At 50.7% G+C, this 20048-nt stretch overlaps 1 protein-coding gene across 1 annotated transcript; it reads right to left on the reverse strand.

Annotated features, from left to right (window-relative positions):
- Nucleotides 1–382: 382 nt before the first annotated feature.
- On the reverse strand, nucleotides 383–1185 carry LOC140900206 (alpha-1,3-galactosyltransferase 2-like). Its single transcript, XM_073317064.1, is given in 3 exon segments — nucleotides 383–553; nucleotides 555–723; nucleotides 824–1185. Coding segments are annotated over 3 exon segments (702 nt in total).
- Nucleotides 1186–20048: the final 18863 nt, after the last annotated feature.

Consider the following 20048-nt stretch of genomic DNA (forward strand, 5'->3'; position numbering starts at 1 on the left):
CTCCCAGCAGAGTCCGACCTGTTGACACCCTGAATGACATCTCCCAGACAAGAAGAAAAGAAATAATCGTGTGTGGCACGAGGGGATGGAGCTTAATGGGGCAGGCACAGAGAGCCCCTGGCATGGAGGGGAGGAGGAATCGGGGGCACACAAAGCCCCTGGAATGAAGGGGAGGAAGTCTAGGAGTCCCTGAACTAGAAGGGCAGTGGATGGTGACACACAGGAGACTTGTGGAGGGAATGGAGGGATTCCAGGAGCCCTGCCGTCGGGAGGTGAGTTGGGCCGACAGAAGCTATGAAGCGAGCGACACCCTAGTTGACATTCCCCAAGTCCCCATGCTGGGTTCCAGCCACGTGCCCCCTGGGGGCTCTTGCTGGCAGAGTCACTGATCTGTCGGGTGCACCAAACTGCGCTGCTTCTCGGCCCACAGCAGCCTAGAGATGCGGATGTCTCCACATGGCCCGATGGCCTCATCCCAGCAGTACTCCGGAGACAAGATCTTGGTTGGCTTGTGCAGCTGGAAGTACTTATTGAGGTGGCTCTCGTCATGCCAGCGGGGCCTCCACGCCATTCCTCTTGTTCTGGAAGCAGCTTTCCGTCAGGTTCTTCACTGTGGGCATGACCCCTGAACACTGCTGCGCAGTAGTGGCAGTCCCCTGCACCTGGGCCCAGAAAGGCAGCTGGTCTGAGGTTTCGGTCAGAGGTGAAGTAGAAGCAGGTCCACTGGTCGAAATAGGAATGGAGCAGGGCAACGGACTCGGCCAGCGCTCCCAGCCTGAAGGCTCCAACAAAGAACTGGTCGATATACAGGCAGAAAACTTACTGGGCCTCCCTGCAGATAGCAGGGTCCAGGCCCTGGGTGAACCAATGTATCGTCATCATGGAGACATCCTGCCAGCGCTTCTGGTTCTCCACCATCAGGGTCCGCAGGTGCCGCTCCGTGACCAGGTGGAGCCGCGGCACCGCACCCACCCTGTCTGTGAAGATGTAGTAGATCATCCTCCAGCCCACCATTAAGTGTTCCTCAGCCGTCACCAGGAAATGCTCCAGACACTTAACCAGGTACCTGCACAAGAGGTGGCAGAGGGTTAGGGGGCCAGGCTGGCCCCAGGTGCCTGGGACTGCCCAGGGAAGAAGGATGGTCCCATGGTTCAGGACCAGGCAGGGATCAGACCACTGGGCCATCTCATCTGGTGTCCACCTTCTGCCCTACCAGCTGAAACCCTCATCCTTCTAGCCTGGTTCTTCCATTGCCACTTGCCAAATGGGTCAGGCCAGACTATTGGGCCCAGATCCTAAAGGTTCTTTTGGCTCCTATTTTACATTGGAATCCCTTTGACGCTCTGGGCCTTCGTCCATCCAGCCCAATATCCTGTCTCAACCTGATGCTTCAGAGTAAGAGAGAACCCTCTGTGACATATTCCAGGAGTGCAACCTGGAACTGTAGGACCACTGTGCCTCCTTAACTCTCCTCCCTGGCTGTCTCTTACAATGCCATGCTATTGACAAGCAGCAAATCCCTCCATGTGCTGTGATCACTCAGCCAACAGCATAGACTCATAGAAGATTAGGGTTGGAAGAGACCTCCGGAAGTCATCTAGTCCAAACCCCTGCTCAAAGCAGGACCACACCAACTAAATCATCCCAGCCAGGGCTTTGTCAAGCCAGGCTTTAAAAACCTCTTAAGGATGGAGATTACACCACCTCCCTAGGGAACCCATTCCAGTGCTTCACCACCCTCCTAGCCCTGGTCTACACTAGGAGTTGAGGTCGAATTTAGCAGCGTTAAATCAATTTAACACTGCACCCGTCCACATGATAAAGCCCTTTTTTTCGACTTAAAGGTCTCTTAAAATCAATTTCCTTACTCCACCCCCGACAAGGGGATTAGCGCTTAAATCAGCCTTGCTGGGTTGAATTTGGGGTACTGTGGCCGCAATTAGATGGTATTGGCCTCCTGGAGCTACCCCAGAGTGCTCTATTGTGACCGCTCTGGACAGCACTCTCAACTCAGATGCACTGGCCAGGTAGACAGGAAAAGGCCCGCAAACTTTTGAATTTCAATTTCCTGTTTGCATGGTCACCTGCAGGTTGCCACACTGGCCAGAGCTCATCAGCAAGAGGTGACCATGCAGAGCTCATCGGCAGAGGTGACCATGATGGAGTCCCAGAATCGCAAAAGAGCTCCAGCATGGACCGAACGGGAGGTACGGGATCTGATCGCTGTATGGGGAGAGGAATCAGTGCTGTCAGAACTCTGTTCCAGTTTTTGAAATGCCAAGACATTTGTCAAAATCTCCCAGGGCACGAAGGACAGAGGCCATAACAGGGATCCGAAGCAGTGCTGTGTGAAACTTAAGGAGCTGAGGCAAGCCTACCAGAGAGGCAAACAGCTGCTCCGGGTCAGAGCCCCAAACATGTCACTTCTATGATGAGCTGCATGCCATTTTAGTGGGTTCAGCCATGTTGTTTGACTCCTTCAATGGAGATGGAGGCAACACAGAAGCAGGTTTTGGGGACGAGGAAGATGATGATGAGGAGGAGGAGGTTATAGATAGCTCACAGCAAGCAAGCGGAGAAACCATTTTTCCCGAGAGCCAGGAACTGTTTCTCACCTTGGACCTGGAGTCAGTACCCCCCAAACCCACCCAAGGCTGCCTCCCGGACCCGCCAGGCGGAGAAGGGACCTCTGGTGAGTGTACCTTTTAAAATACTATACATGGTTTAAAAGCAAGCATGTTTAATGATTAATTTGCCCTGGCATTTGCGGGTCTCCTGGATGTACTCCCAAAGCCTTTGCAAAAGGTTTCCGGGGAGGGCAGCCTTATTCCATCCACCATGGTAGGACACTTTACCACAGCAGGCCAGGAGCACATACTCGGGAATCATTGTAGAACAAAGCATTGCACTGTATGTTTGCTGGCATTCAAACAACATCTGTTCTTTATCTCTCTGTGTTATCATTCATGGTCACCTGGTTGAAATAGGGTGCTTTTCTTAAGGGGACATTCAGAGGTGCCCGTTCCTGCTGGGCTGTTTGCCTGTGGCTGAACAGAAATGTTCCCCGCTGTTAGCCACGGGGAGGGGGGAGGGGCTAGCCACGTGGTGGGGGGAGGCAAAATGCGACCTTGGAACGAAAGCACATGTGCTGTGTATGTAATGTTAACAGCAAGGTATACCACGAAAGAGTGTACCCATTGTTCTATAAAATGTGTCTTTTTAAATACCACTGTCCCTTTTTTTTTTCTCCACCAGCTGCATGTGTTTCAAGGATCACAGGATCTTCTCCTTCCCAGAGGCTAGTGAAGATTAGAAGGCAAAAAAAAACGCACTCGTGACGAAATGTTCTCTGAGCTCATGCTGTCCTCCCACACTGACGAATGCATGGAGGCAGACAATGTCAGAGTGCAGGAAAGCACAAAATGACAGGGAGGAGAGGTGGCGGGCTGAAGAGAGTAAGTGGTGGGCTGAAGAGAGGGCTGAAGCTGAAAGGTGGCGGCAGCATGATGAGAGGAGTCAGGATTCAATGCTGAGGCTGTTGGAGGATCAAACTAATGCACTCCAGCGTATGGTTGAGCTGCAGAAAAGGCAGCAGGAGCACAGACTGCTGCTACAGCCCCTGTGTAACCAACCGCCCTCCTCTCCAAGTTCCATAGCATCCTCACCCAGATGCCCAAGAACGCGGTGGGGGGGCCTCCGGCCAACCAGCCACTCCACCACAGAGCATTGCCCAAACAACAAAAGCCTGGCATTCAATAAGTTTTAAACTTTTAAACTTTTAAAGTGCTGTGTGTCCTTGTCCTTTCCGCCTCCACCACCCCTCCCCGTGCTTCTCTCCTCCACCACACGTCCCAGGCTAACTTGGCAGTTATCCCCCTATTTGTGTGATGAATTAATAAAGAATGCATGAATGTGAAGCAACAATGATTTTACTGCCTCTGCAAGTGGTGATCGAAGGAAGGAGGGGAGGGTGCTTAGCTTACAGGGAAGTAGAGTGAGCCAAGGGGCAGGGGGTTTCATCAAGGAGAAACAAACACAACTTTCACACCGTAGCCTGTCCAGTCATGAAACTGGTCTTTAAAGCTTCTCTGATGCGCACCGCACCCTCCTGTGCTCTTCTAACCGCCCTGGTGTCGGGCTGTGCATAACCTGCGGCCAGGCGATTTGCCTCAACCTCCCACCCTGCCATAAACATCTCCCCCTTGCTCTCACAGAGATTGTGGAGCGCACAGCAAGCAGTAATAACAGTGGGAATATTGGTTTCGCTGAGGTCTAACCGGGTCAGTAAACTGCGCCAGCGCGCTTTTAAACATCCAAATGCACATTCTACCACCATTCTGCACTTGCTCAGCCTGTAGTTGAACAGCTCCTGACTACTGTCCAGGCTGCCTGTGTACGGCTTCATGAGCCATGGTATTAAGGGGTAGGCTGGGTCCCCAAGGATAACTATAGGCATTTCAACATCCCCAACAGTTATTTTCTGGTCTGGGAATAAAGTCCCTTCCTGCAGCTTTTGAAACAGACCAGAGTTCCTGAAGATGCGCGCGTCATGTACCTTTCCCGGCCATCCCACACTGATGTTGGTGAAACGTCCCTTGTGATCCATCAGTGCTTGCAGCACTATTGAAAAGTACCCCTTGCGGTTTATGTACTTGCCGGCTTGGTGCTCCGGTGCCAAGATAGGGATATGGGTTCCATCTATGGCCCCACCACAGTTAGGGAATCCCATTGCAGCAAAGCTATCCACTATGACCTGCACATTTCCCATGGTCACTACCCTTGATATCAGCAGATCTTTGATAGTGTTGGTTACTTGCATCACAGCAGCCCCCACAGTAGATTTACCCTCTCTAAATTGATTCCCAACTGACCGGGAATAATCACTTCCCTCAATCTGTTGACAATGCTCCTACTAATGCAGACAGTTGACAAGAAGGTGTGAGGATACATAACATGGGGAAATAGATTCAATATGTGTAATAACCCAGCCTCTCCCAGTCTCTGTTCAAACCCAAGTTAATGGTATCTAGTTTGCATATTAATTCAAGCTCAGCCGTTTTTCATTGGAGTCTGATTTTGAAGCTTTTCTGTTGCAAAATTGCCACCCTTAAGTCTTTCACTGAGTGGCCAGAAAGCTTGAAGTGTTCTCCTACTGGAGCCCGCTCAGATCACCACAGCAGTTATGAGCATTGTAAACACATTGCACATTATCATGCAGTATACGCAGAACCAGAACCTGCAAAAGCAGGCGAGGAGGCGACGGCAGCGCGGCGACAAGGGTGATGAGGACATGGAAACAGACTTCTCTCAAAGCATGGGCCCTGGCAATTTCACCATCCTGGTGGCAATGAGGCAGGCTCATGCCATGAAATGCCGATTCTGGGCTCGGGAAACAAACACAGACTGGTGGGACTGCATAGTGTTGCAGGTCTGGGATGATTCCCAATGGCTGCAAAACTTTTGCATGTGTAAGGGCACTTTCATGGAACTTTGTGACTTGCTTTCCCTTGCCCTGAAGGACATGAATACCAAGATGAGAGCAGCCCTCACAGTTCACAAGCGAGTGGCAATAGCCCTGTGGAAGCTTGCAATGCCAGACAGCTACCAGTCAGTTGGTAATCAATTTGGAGTGGGTAAATCTACTGTGGGGGCTGCTGTGATCCAAGTAGCCAATGCAATCACTGAGCTGCTCCTACCAAGAGTAGTGACTCTGGGAAATGTGCAGGTTCTAGTGGATGGCTTTGCTGCAATGGGATTCCCTAACTGTAGTGGGGTGCTAGATGGAACCCATATCCCTATCTTGGCACTGGAGCACCAAGGCAGCGAGTACATAAACCAAAAGGGGTACTTTTCAATAGTGCTGCAAGCACTGGTGGATCACAAAGGATGTTTCACCAACATCAATGTGGGATGGCCGGGAAAGGTACATGACGCGCGCATCTTCAGGAACTCTGGTCTGTTTCAAAAGCTGCAGCAAGGGACTTCCTTCCCACACCAGAATATAGCCATTGGAGATGTTGAAATACCGATAGTTATCCTTGGGGACTCAGCCTACCCCTTAATGCCATGGCTCAAGAAGCTATTCACAGGCAGCCTGGACAGTAGTCAGGAGCTGTTCAACTATAGGCTGAGCAAGTGCGGAATGGTGGTAGAATGTGCATTTGGATATTTAAAAGCACGCTGGTGCAGTTTACTGACTTGGTTAGACCTCAGTGAAACCAATATTCCCATTGTTATTACTGCTTGCTGTGTGTTCTGCAATATTTGTGAGAGTAAAGGGGAGAAGTTTATGGGGGAATGGTAAGTTGAGGCAAATTGCGTGGCCACTGATTACATGCAACCAGATACCAGGGTGATTAGAAGAGCACAACAGGGTGCACTGCGCATCAGAGAAGCTTTGAAAACCAGTTTCATGGCTGACCAGGCTACGGTGAGAAAGTTCTGTTTGTTTCTCCTTGATGAAAACCTGCCCCCTTGGTTAACTCTACTTCCCTGTAAGCCAACCGCCCTCCATTCACCCCTTCGATCACCGCTTGCACAGGCAATAAAGTCATTGTTGTTTCAAATTCATGCATTCTTTATTAATTCATCACACAAATAGGGGGATAACTACCAAGGTAGCCCAGGAGGGGTGGGGGAGGAGGGAAGGACAAGGGCACACTGCACTTTAAAACTTATTGAATGCCAGCCTTCTGTTGCTTGGGCAGTCCACTGGGGTGGAGTGGTTGGGTGCCTGGAGGCCCCCCACCATGTTCTTGGGCATCTGGGTGAGGAGGCTATGGAACTTGGGGAGGAGGGCAGTAGGTTACACAGGGGTTGCAGTGGCGGTCTGTGTCTTTCCTGCACCTCAACCATATCCTGGACTATATCAGTTTGATCCTCCAGTAGCCTCAGCATTGACTCCTGCTTTCTGTCAGCAAGGTGACGCCACCTATCATCTTCAACCTGCCACTCATTATCTTCAACCCGCCACCTGTCCTCGCATTCATATTGTGCTTTCCTGGACTCTAACATTGTCTGCCTCCACTCATTCTGCTGGGCTCTTTCAGTGTGGGAGGACTGCATGAGCTCAGAAAACATTTCATCGCGAGTGTGGTTTTTTTGCCTTCTAATCTTCGCTAGCCTCTGGGAAGGAGATGATAATGTGAGCGTTGAAACATTTGCAGCTGCGGGAGGGAAAAAAAGGGAGAGTAGTACTTAAAAAGACACATTTTAGAGAACAATGGGTAGGCTTTTTTAGGGTGAACCTTGCTGTTAACATTACATAGCACATGTGGTACAAGGTCGCATTTGGTACAAGGTCGCATTTTGCCTCTTATATTGAGGACCTGCCAGTATGGTGTGAGAGATCATACATGCAGGGCCGGTGGACAGCAGAATTCAGCTTGCAGGCAGCCATGGTAAGCCAGAGTCATTTGGCTTCTTTAACCTTCATAACATGTGGGAATGGTTTCAGACAGCAGCGCCCTCATTTCCCATACCGAATAGCCATTGGGTTGGCCATTTAAAAGGAGCGGCTGTGGTTTCCGGGTTAATGTGCAGCACAAACCCAACTAACCCCTTCACATGCACACACCCCCAATTCTCTGTTAGCATGGCTAACAGCAGGGAAGATTTCTGTTCAGCCACAGGAAAACAGCCCAGCAGGAACGGCCACCTCTGAATGTCCCCTTAATAAAATTCCCCTATTTCAACCAGGTGACCATGAATGATATCACTCTCCTGAGGATAACACAGAGAGATAAAGAATGGATGTTGCTTGAATGCCAGCAAACGCCGGGATCATACGCTGCCATGCTTTGTTATGCAATGACTCCAGACTACGTGCTATTGGCCTGGCGTGGTAAAGTGTCCTACCATGGAGGACGCAATAAGGCTCCCCTCCCCAGAAACCTTTTGCAAAGACTTTGGGAGTACATCCAGGAGAGCTTTATGGAGATATCCCTGGATGATTTCCACTCCATCCCCAGACACATTAACAGACTTTTCCAGTAGCTGTACTGGCCACAAATTAATAATTAAACACACTTGCTTTTAAACCATGTATTATATTTACAAAGGTACAGTCACCAGAGGTCCCTTCTCCTCCTAGAAGGTCCAGGAGCCCACCTTGGGTGGGTTCGGGGGGTACTGGCTCCAGGTCCAGGGTGAGAAAGAGTTCCTGGCTCTTGGGAAAAATGGGTTCTCCGCTTGCTTGCTGTGCTCTATCTTCAACCTCCTCTTCCTCCTCCTCATCTTCCTTGTCCCCAAAATGTGCACCCCTCTTGCGTGATAATCCATTGACGGAGTCAAAGTACAGGGGTAGGGTAGTGGTGGCTGCACCCCCTAGAATGGCATGCAGCTCATCATAGAACCGGCATGTCTGGAGCTCTGACCCCAGTGACTGTTTGCCTCTCCGGTTTTTTGGTAGGCTTGCCTGAGCTCCTTAAGTTTCCACAGCACTGCTGTTATAGCCTCTGTCCTTCATGCCCTTGGAGATTTTTTCAAATGTTTGGGCATTTCATCTTTTGGACTGGAGTTCTGATAGCACGGATTCATCTCCCCATACAGCGATCAGATCCTGTACCTCCCGTTTGGTCCATGCTGGAGGTCTTTTGCAAATCCAGGACTCCATCATGGTCACCTCTGCTGATGAGATCTGCACTCACCTAGAGCTTGCCATGGTGGCCAAACAGGAAACGAGATTTAAAAGTTCACGGGCCTTTTTCTGTCTACCTGGCCAGTGCATCTGAGCTGAGAGCGCTGTCCAGAGCAGTCACAATGGTGCACCTGGGATAGCTCCCGGATGCCAATATCATCGAATTGCGACCCCAAATTTGACCCGGCAAGGTCAATTTCAGCGCTAATCCCCTCATCCACGGTGGATTACAGAAATCGATTTTAAGAGTCCTTTAAGTCGAAGTAAATGGCTTTGTTGTGTGGACGGGTGCAGGGTTAAATTGATCTAATGCTGCTAAATTCAACGTAAACTCGTAGTGTCAGATCTGCAGTTACCCAGCATCTGCAGGGTTTGGAGTTGGGGGGTCCAGTTCTGGTCTGTTTCTGGTATTTAAGCACCTGCTCAATGAGATGATTCCTGTGCTTCAAAATATTTTTCGCCTGCTGATCACAGCGAAATAGGAATCACCGCTGTAAATAGACAAGATCCACAGCTAACGTGGCTGGAGCCAGATCAAACTCCATTTAGTGCAACCATCCACCTTCCTTTCCTCTAGGAGTGATGCATCCTCCCCACTTTGTATTAAGTTACCTTGCTTGTTCCCCTCCATTCATCAGCCAGAACCATGTGGCCCATCCTGTTGTCCCATGAGCATATTCCCATCAAACCCCATTAACTCAGGTCAGCTACTAAGTGAGCGCTAAAGGGCCAGATTTTCAAATGCTGCCTGCCATTTCTGCACCACTAGTCATTGTTTATGCAGTTTAGACCATTCAGATGTTGGAGTAACAGCTTTGTGGGGCCTCAAAATGACATGAATTGTGGATGCAGAAATGGAGGCAAGGTTGGATGAGACTGTTGCCCCATATGGAGTGGGGGCTGACTTTGAAACCAGATGGCGGTAGGTGCATGTTGGGAGAAAGGAAGGTGGGGTCAGGCATGACAGACAGTGCATGAAGTAGGCTCCCCTACTGTCATAAATATAAAGGGAAGGGTAACCACCTTTCTGTATACAGAACTATAAAATTCCTCCTGGCCAGAGGCAACACCCTTTCACCTGTACAGGGTTAAGAAGCTAAGATAACTTCGCTGGCACCTGACCAAAATGACCAATGAGGAGACAAGATACTTTCAAAGCTGGGGGGGAGGGGTCAAAGGGTCGTTCTGTCTGTCTGTGTGATGCTTTTGCTGGGAACAGATCAGGAATGCTCTTCATAACTCCTTAAGTTAGTAAGTAATCTATCTAGAAATGCGTTAGATTTCCTTTTGTTTAATGGCTGGTAAAATAGCTGTGCTGAATGGAATGTATATTCCTGTTTTTTGTGTCTTTTTGTAACTTAAGGTTTTGCCTAGAGGGATTCTCTATGTTTTGAATTTGATTACCCTGTAAGGTATTTACCATCCTGATTTTACAGAGGTGATTCTTTTACTTTTTTCTTTAATTAAAATTCTTCTTTTAAGAACCTGATTGTTTTTTTGTTGGTCTTAAGATCCAAGGGTTTGGGTCTGTGTTCACCGATGCAAATTGGTGAGGATTTTTATCAAGCCTTCCCCAGGAAAGCGGGTGTAGGACTTGGGGGGATATTTTGGGGGGAAGACATCTCCAAGTGGGCTCTTTCCCTGTTCTTTGTTTAATACGCTTGGTGGTGGCAGCATAGGTTTCAAGGACAAGGCAAAGTTTGTACCTTGAGGAAGTTTTTAACCTAAGCTGGTAAGAAATAAGCTTAGGGGGTCTTTCATGCAGGTCCCCACATCTGTACCCTAGAGTTCAGAGTGGGGAAGGAACTTTGACACCTATTATAAGCTGAAATCACTAAAGAGCTGAAATCACTGAGTACTGTGTTAAGTAGTAGGGGGCCTGAAGATATATTGGTGAGCGGCTCACAGGACGGCTACCAGGGAGGAGCAGCTGGCAGAGCAGCTCGCAGGACGGCTACTGGAGAAGAGCAGCTGGTGGAGAGGAGTGGCTCACGGTGAAGGCTGCAGCAGAAACCCACTGAGAGGTGGGGTAGTTGGCTGTCGGAGCATGCAAGGTGCCCCTTTACTCCCCCCCCCCCCATTTCCACACAGGCTGGGAGGAGGGGTTAAAACTCTGCAGATGAACTTTTGAATTCTGGACTCACTAAGGACAGAGACAGAGACTTTTGGGTTGCTGGACTTTTGGGTTGCTGGACTTTTGGGACTTTGGGTGACTTTTGGGTTGCTGGACTCAAGAACCCAAGGGAAAGGACATGGCCCAGTTTGCTTGGGGTGGGTTTTTGCTCATAGTTTGCGTTATGAATCCTGTGGGTGGTGTTTCCTCAACATAATGCCACATTGTTTCTCTCTGTTATTAAAAGGCTTTTGCTACACTCAGACTCTATGCTTGGGAGAGGGGAAGTATTGCCTCTTGGAGGCGCCCAGCGGGGGTGGTATATATTTGTCCCAGGTCACTGGGTGGGGGCTCGAGCTGGTTTTGCATTGTGTTATTGGAACAGAACCCTTAGCTACTGAACCCAGCCCTTCTTGCTGCCAGTTCTTGCTCCGGGCTTAAATAGTAGGCATAAGCCAATTGGAGGTCACAGAAGGAGCTGCCGGTCAGCCCTACTGTGGGCAAGACAGCCTGCAGTAATTGGTCTCCCGGGCCGTATAGTGCACTGACCACAGCTCAGCCAAGGCTGCCTGGAGGTGGGGTGGAACTGCTGCTGCCCACCCACTGAGCAGGGTTCAAATCCTCCTGGCTACTGCTGGTAAAGAATACTAATGCCTTGTCTCCACTTAGGAGAATTCTCACCGTGAATTACCTCACTGTAACAAACACCTCTGTGCCAGTGGAAGCCAGGCTAGGCCAGGTTCCCGCAGTTTCTGTAGAGGGGGGGAGAGCTGCTTGTTCCAACACTCTGGGTCTGTGCTGAGCTCCTGCATCTACCATGTTCTTGTCTTCCCACAGTGCTACAGGATGTCAGTCTGCATCCACCAGCTGCAGGGAAACCTCAGCTGGAACAGAAACCTGCACAGAGCAACTACGAACCCTGGGAGGGAGCCCATCACCCACATCTCTGGCAGGGCTCAAAAAAGAACTTCTCAGGCCTCTTGGTGACTGGAGAACATTTCTCCCTCAGTGGCTTCTGCATGGCAGAGCCAGGCAGCAGAGAGAGGAGAGCTGGTTGGGAATTGCGGAGGAAAGTTTTTTCACTGGGAAACACAGCTTCATGGAAACCAAAACTTTTTGGGGCAATGTGTCAGTTTTGATTAACCTTTCCCCAGGAAGGACCTTTGGGTTGGAATCAGGGAGAGGGGCCCTAGAGTGCCTGGCTCCCAGTTATTGTTCCAGGGCCTTAAACTGGAGTTTTCCAGCTCCCAGAGGCATGCCTGAACACGGGGTGATTAGCACCCGAGTGAGGTGCTTGTGGTCTCTCTCCTACCCTCAAATAGTTCTCTTAGCTCAGCGGAGACAAGGCAGCTGGAGCGTTTCCTGGGGGTATCTAGACAAGCTCAGCCCACATCCCTGCCTGTGGCTGGACGTATCTAGTTTGTCATGGTAAAGCGACAGAGCCTCATCTCCACTTGTGTTTACAGCAGAGACTGGTGTGGGTTAGTTATCCCACAGCAAAAACACACCATGTGCACACGTGGCCCAAGAGGTTGAAAGCTGCTGGTTTCAAAGCCAACACCTCATTAACGTGGGACTCAACCAACAGACTCAGACCAGGGCCCATCTACTCAGTCTCCTGCCTCTGATCGAGCCCAGCTCAAGCTGTGGTAGAAGAAGTAGCAAACCCCCCTTTTTGGGTTATTATGGGATACCTGCCCCCTAAGGGAGTTTCCTCCACACCCATCAATTCTGAGTGGGCTCAGGCCCAGTCAGAGGGTTTGATCTTTGCCAAACATTTGGGTTTGTTTTGGTTTTTGAATTCTCCCTAACAGGGCTGTGGCAGTCCCATTAGCTGTGCGACCGGGATGTCATAGAATCTCAGGGCTGGAAGGGACCTCAGGAGGTCATCTCGTCCAACCCCCTGCTCAAAGCAGGACCAATCCCCAATTTTTGGCCCAGTTTCCTAAATGGCCCCCTCAGGGATTCAACTCACAACCCTGGGTATAGCAGGCCAATGCTCAAACCACTGAGCTATCCCTCCCACCAGCCAGCAGAGAGGGGGAGACACAAATGTGGCTGGAAAACCTGCTCTGGGGTGAATGTACCATCCAGCACAGGAAATCACAGCCCTGTATAAGCAGAGCAGAGGGTGTCAGAGACTAGCCTCATACCCTGCAATGGACATCCCTGTGGTGCAGGAAGTGTGCTGCAGGGAGACTGGCTGGGTATGTTCCTCTGGAAGGCGCTGGTTAGGGACAGCAAAGGGTGGTGTCAAAGTCAGATTCAAGGCTCACAGAATTTGTCAGACCACTCTGTTTATTAGCAAAGAGCTTTGCCAATGCACCCAGATATGTGAGCCCCATGCAAAAGCTCAAGCTAACTTATTTATACAGATAAGTCAAAGCCAATTTAACATAAGAGACAAAAGGAAGAGAAACTGACAAATATACATACATATCTTATTTGCATACTTAAGTTTACCAGTCTCCTAGCTCAGTAGGAGCTCTAAGTTAATTAGTTTGAGGACCCATTGTCTCACACTCCTTAATGTTTCTCTTCCTGACAACTATATTTCAACAAACCTTTCACGATCAATCCCCGAGTGTTGGTATGTGTGTGAGGGCAGGGTTTGGGGGGTGGGACTGGGGAGGAGGAAAGGGGCAGCCAATTGGGTGGTGCTGTTCTGGGTATAGGGAGAGAAGCACTCACACTATGGTCAGGTCCTGTTGATAAAAGCCTGTTGATAAAAGTTAATAACCAATGACTAGCTGTTGGAAGCAGGTCGTGGCCTGGCGCAGTCTGTGTTCTAGCCAGTTAGAAGCACAGTAGCCGCAGATGTTTGGACGGCTTTGAGCCATGCTTATAAGCAACATATTGAACCATTGGACTCCATCACAATCTACAGCAATTGGTTAACCATCTATCAGCCTCTTACAGAGCCTTGGCATTGGGTGTGCCTGGAAAGGCCTCAGCAGCTCGGCATGTCCTCAGTGTGGTCAGACGCTGGGCTGATCTAACCTCCCAGGCAGGGCGCTCTGCAGCTGGCTCTTCTCTGCCAGGAACACTTTGGCTGCGGCTCTCCTGGATCTCTCCCTGTCCTGTCAAGGCAGTTTCCTGGATGGAGCCGTGAGCCTGGCTGCAGCTGGGACCTGACCTATTCATTGCTTGGAAGACCCAGACTAAGGCCTGGCACTGGCAGATGAAGCAGATTGGGAGCCAGGGGAGGGAATGGAGTCCAGGGCCCATGTGCTCCTGGCAGCCTGACTCATGGAGGAGACACGTAGCTCCAGTTTGTACCAGCTGATATGGTGAGTGACGTTGAGCTAGCCCATGGGCCACCCCTGCACGGACCCCTGAGGTCAAGTCCTCGTCAGGGAGGGAGGGGCAGAGCTCCTGGCAAGCAGAGCGGGGACAAGAGTCACAGAAGCTGCCTGGCCAGCAAAATCCCATTAAGTTCCCAGACAACTGCCAGCCAAGGCCTCCCACTTTGCCCCAGAGAAACTTTGGTGCTGAGAGACCAGCCCTCCCCCTAATTCACACTCGACTTGTGCCTGCCAGAGACAGCTCTGATGGGGGAAGCGCCCCCTTGCTGAGAGAAACCACCGCTTCAACCCAGGGTGCTGTGTTTGCCAAGCCCCAGGATGCAGGCATGTCTGGTTAAGGGCAGCCTGCCAAGAGGAATTTGGGGACCCGGGACATCATATTCGCTGGGACCCCACCCTTTCCCATGACTTTATTTACACAAACGTTACAGATGTTTGAGCTTTGGGCCCCAGTAAAGCAGTTCCTCTTTCCCTGCCTCTCATCAGCCCTGCTTAGGAGTGTCAGCTTCTCTGCTCTTCACAGCAAACATCATATGCAGGAACCACCCAGGCATGGCATGGTCCAAACCACTGTGTTCGTTAATGACAAGTGGAAGGCCCAGCTACACACACTGCTGCAGCAGGGGTCTAGCCACACAACACAGGCAGCACCACTCAAGGACTCACAACAATTTAAAGGGGACACTACCCAATTCTTATATGCCACCCGGGGCATGCTGGGATGGGGTGGCTGGAGTTCTGGGAGACAGAAGGACTGTCAGGCAGTTCAAAGGCCTTTGGAAAGGGGGGGCAAACTTGTCAAATGATGCAGAAGTGTAGAGGTGAAGTTAGGCAGATTCAGCATGATTAGCTTTGCAGCTGTTAGACAATTAGATCCCTTTTAGGTGAGTTTATTGGCATGTGTGGAGGTGCTTTTACTGTTTTCAATATGCTGTCTCTGGGGTGCTCTGTACCTTCAGACTAACACAGACCTGCACAGGAAGTGCTGCATGGTGACTGATGTCTGTGGCAATCACTTTATCGGGCTCCGAAGAGGAAGCAAGCAGATCTGTGTAGGTAGAGCGTGAAGATGATAAGACGTTTTCCACCTTACTTCCCTGTTCTATTGGCCCCTGCGCCTATGCTGTGGTGGTGGTGGGCTGGGGGGAGAGGTGAATGGGGGGAGCAGAGGGCAGGTGAATGACCGCATGTGCACATCTCACACTGGACGAGTTTACCCTGAGGTGTCACCAAGAGGCAGAGAAGTGTGCTGTTCAAAAAGGCTGTGGCTAACTGGGGAGCTATGCCATGCTGCTATTCGCCAGGATGATGCCCCCACAGCTGGTGCAGAAGTGGAGGGGCCAATTACCTACAAAAGGAGGCTGGACAACCATCTGTCTTGGATGGTATTTAGGCCAAGTCTACGCTACAGAGTTAGGTCGACATAAGTTTTGCCGACGATCATGTCACTCTACTAACGGCAGGAAAGCGTGTCCACACAATGCTCCTTGTGTTGGCTGAGCGCATCCATAGTCATTGCTCTTGCAAAGGTTCCTACAGTGGGGGGAGAAACAAGATAGCTCTGCCAAGAAACCTTCAGCAGATGATTGCAGAATACCTACAGGAAGGTTTCCTAGAGATCACTATGGAAGATTCAAGAGACTTCCCCATGTACATTAATGAACTTTGCTGCTATGGCCCCACTGTGTAGATGAACAGGCTCTGTTGTTAATTTCTGTCCCTTATCTCTCTTCTACCACATAACAAAGTACATGAGAGCTCAACCTCCTCTCACCATCCAGTATGAAAGCAAAATGAGCACTTACCGGAGATCCCGTCCTGCCTCCTGTGCACCAGAGCTGGAGTGCTGGGACTGGCTAGACCCCTCCAGAGTGAAAAGAGGCCCTGACTCGCTGCACCACCAGATGACCCTGCTTTGTGCTCCATAGTGTGCTCCAGCTCCACTTCCTTATCCACCCCTTCGTCACCAGGGTTGATTCCCCCGGCCGCTGCCTCCAGTCCCCCTGAAGTATCCATGGGGCTCATAGTGGTGGAGGGGGGTGTAACGAAGCGGGACTGTTCTTAATGTTTCCTCTGAATAGTATGGGGATGCCTCAGTTTCTCCTAGGCAGTTCTTCAGTATCTAGGGGGTGGGATAAGGGTGTATGATCATTGCAGAGCCCTAGAGGGCAGGTGTGTGCAGGGGTCTGGACAGAGAGAATGGCCAACATCCTGTTTCCTGGCAACTGATGGCCTGGCCCTTCCCCCCTGCAAGGTGAGAGCTAAAGGGTTGGAGAACAAAGGAATCAGGTGACCTCCTGGCCCAGGAAAGGGACAAAGCCCAGAGGAGGTGGGGCTGGAGGGAGTTTCAGTTTGGGGCTGGCTGGGGACGTGGAGTGAAGTGCAGACGTGATTGTCTGGCTCACTGCCCCCCAGAATGGGTCCTGTTCTCTGTACCTACAAGCTCTGTTTTAGACCATGTTCCTGTCATCTAATAAATTTCTGTTTTACTGGCTGGCTGAGAGTCACGTCTGACTGCGGAGTTGGGGGGCAGGACCCTCTGGCTTCCCCAGGACCCCGCCTGGGTGGACTGGCTGTGGGAAGCACACGGAGGGGCAGAGGATGCTGAATGCTCCGAGGTCAGACCCAGGAAGGTGGAAGCTGGGTGAGCTGTGTGTCCTGAAGGCAGGCTGCTCACAGAAAGGAGACTTCCCCAGAGTCCTGACTGGCTTTATGGGGAGCAGTTCCAGAGCATCGCCCGGGGACTCCGTGACAACTGGTGGCAGAGGTGGGATGTATTGAACCCCGTGGATGGCGCTTCCTGCAGTAAGTGACTGGGGAGCAGTAACACGAAAGGGGATTGACGAGGACCAGGCGTGCTGAAGGCTCAGAGAGGAGTGGTTTCGGAGGGCGAAGTGTGTGACCAGCGAGTGTGTAACCAGCGAGAAGGACCGTGCAGTAATGGGGTCCCCCTGGGACTGCAATGAGCAGTCTCAGGGGCAGAGGAGCCTGCGGCTTGGCCCTGGAAGAGAGAAGGACTTTTGCAGTAACAGGCTTCCCCTAGGGATTGCAGCGAGCATTGCTCTAATTACGTCACAAAAAGCTCCATGCTGCTCGGGGAGGTGGTTTTATTGGCAGGAATAGCATTTCCAGGGGTACATTTCCAGTGCTAACTTTGTCTACAAAACTTTGTTGTGTAGACAAGGCCTTAGATGCAAGAAATCCTGCATCTTGGCAGGGGGTTAGGCTAGATGACCTTTGCCGTCCCTGCTAACCCTCTGGTTCTCTGATTTTATCTATATGGGCAGCCCCAAGAAATCTGCCTTGCAATGTGTGCACCAGAATAGCGCACTCTCTTTGCCTTAAGTTCTCCTTTCTTTCACCAGCAGGTCAGTACAAAGTACACTGCAAAATAACAGGTTTCAGAGGAACAGCCGTGTTAGTCTGTATTCGCAAAAAGAAAAGGAGGACTTGTGGCACCTTAGAGACTAACCAATTTATTTGAGCATGAGCTCAAATATATACACACAGAAATCATGATTTCTGTGTGTATATAAAGTCTGCTGCAGTTTCCACGGTAAACATCTGATGAAGTGAGCTGTAGCTCACGAAAGCTCATGCTCAAATAAATTGGTTAGTCTCTAAGGTGCCACAAGTACTGCAAAATAAATAGACTTTTGCAGTAATTGTTCTGAACCCACAGAGTGGGAGTAAAAATAGCTACAGATATCTTAGAATCACTTTGCATTTGACATGTGTCTGTAGCCAAATTTGGGCAATTTACCCCGTAAACTGTAAAAGCAGCTAAACACTCAGACACTGACCATACTATGAGGCAGGGCACTTTTCCTTTTCCGTTTGCTTTCTGCACGTGCTGCTACAGTAAACATTCCTGCCAGATAATGCATTTGATTTTTTTCCCCCAGGGTGACACCATCTTGGATGGAGGGGGCAGAGGGTGGCACGGCCATTGACCAGGAGGGAAGGTGGCATTAAACAGCAGGGAACAGGGTGGCACATTTGCAGATGGTTGTGGGATTTGATATTTCGGAGAAGCAAACACTCTGGAGAGTGAAAAGAACAGGAGGACTTGTGGCACCTTAGAGACTAATAAATTTATTTGAGCATGAGCTTTCGTGAGCTACAGCTCACTTCATTGGATGAATGCATCCGATGAAGTGACGAAAGCTTATGCTCCTATAAATTTGTTAGTCTCTAAGGTGCCACAAGTCCTCCTTTTCTTTTTGCGAATACAGACTAACACGACTGCTACTCTGAAACTCTGGAGAGTAAATCCTCTGGTGAGGATGCCATTTTGAGCACTCTAGGGCCAGCTGGGCTGCAGGGGCGGGGAATCAGAGGGAGGTGATAAAAACTGAGCAGGTGAAGGGCAGCTCCCAGCTCACATCTACCCCACATGGGGGTGCCCTGATGGTGGTTTAATTTAGTGGGATTGTGATCCAGCCCCTAATACTGCCTGGCAGAGGTGTGTGCTGTCAGACTGAATCTCCACCTGGGCTCAGGGGACTGTCTCTGCCCTGCCTTGAACGCTGAAGACCTCCTGGCAGTCCAGGGCGATCTCCTGCCCGAGGTCAGTGGTTGCTGGAGGCGCTGTCCAGAACACACCAGGCTCAGCGGTGGTCTCGCAGCCCAGCTCCCCACAACAGGCGTAGATATCGGGACCATTGCTAGAGGGTCTGGGGTTGTTGCTTGCTGGCGTTATCATAGAATCATAGAATATCAGGGTTGGAAGGGACCCCAGAAGGTCATCTTGCTTTGCTGCAGGACTGGGCCGGGGCCCCATGTGCTCCCTCTCCTCCAGTAGGTTTGCGAGCCACTGAGAGACCGTGGTGTCCTGGGCTGCTGCATGGGACCGCCTGGAAGCATGTATGTGACTCCTGTGTGAACTCACCATGAGGTGGCGTGGCAAAGGAGTGTAGCTGGCTGCATGCCAGCAGGGTCATAACTAGGGTGGGGTGAGTGGGGCAGCTGCCCAGGGCGCAGAGCTGCCAGGGATGAAAAAAATGGGGTGGCCTGCAGGATTGGGCCCAGCGGTATCAGGTCCCCCCGACCCCTGCAGGATCCGGCCCAGCAGTGTCCATCCAAAGCCCACAGTGCTCAGGCCCCCGCCGGATCGCGGGCCCAGTTTCCCGACTGGAGTAGGCTCCCCTGTACTTGGACTCTGATGGGGCAGCAGGTGAGCAGGGCGCTGAGGGCTCCGTGGCTTCTACTGAGCATGCTCAGTAACATCTACTGAAGCTGCTACCCTCGCTGGGGATTAAAAAGGTTAAAGGGGGGCAAAGGGGCCAAATCCCCAGTGAGGGCAGCAACTTACCTCCCACATTGGCCTTATACGAACAAGCCCTGCAACTATAATTCTTCACCTTTAAGGGGGCATAATCACAATTTGCTTGGCAGGATTCATCAGGAGAAATGACCAGGTAGAAGCCAAACCTAATATTGTATTGGGAAGCAAATAACAATCAAAACTTTTCTTCAAAAAATAAAATCACTGTACAAAAGGTAAAAACCAGAAATCTTACAACCTCCCCTCCCAAAATGGCTGCCATCTCCCTCATATAAAGGGCAGATTCTGCTTATACAGAGTCAGATGCTATTGTGGTAATTCAATAGCTGGATAATCCACCTCAGTGCCAAAGTCAGTCTTTGTTTACTCCTGGGGTTCCTTTTGGAACCCTTCTGCCCATCAGAGTTGGCAGCAACAAGGGCCGGGTTCAGTATCTAGGGGTTCCGTTCCAATAACACAATGCAAGATAAGCTCAAGCCCCCACCTGGGACAAATATATACCACCCCCGCCCCCGGACACCTCCAAGAGACAATACTTCCCCTCTCGCAAGCACAGAGTCTGAGTGTAGCAAAAGCCTTTTAATAGAGAAATAATGTGGCATTATGTTGGGGAAACACCACCAACAGGATTCATAACACGAACCATGAGCAAAAACCCACCCCAAGCAAACTGGGCCGTGTCCTTTCCCTTTGGTTCTTGAGTCC

Source organism: Lepidochelys kempii, chromosome 18 (assembly GCF_965140265.1).
Source record: "Lepidochelys kempii isolate rLepKem1 chromosome 18, rLepKem1.hap2, whole genome shotgun sequence".
Taxonomy (NCBI): domain Eukaryota; kingdom Metazoa; phylum Chordata; order Testudines; family Cheloniidae; genus Lepidochelys; species Lepidochelys kempii.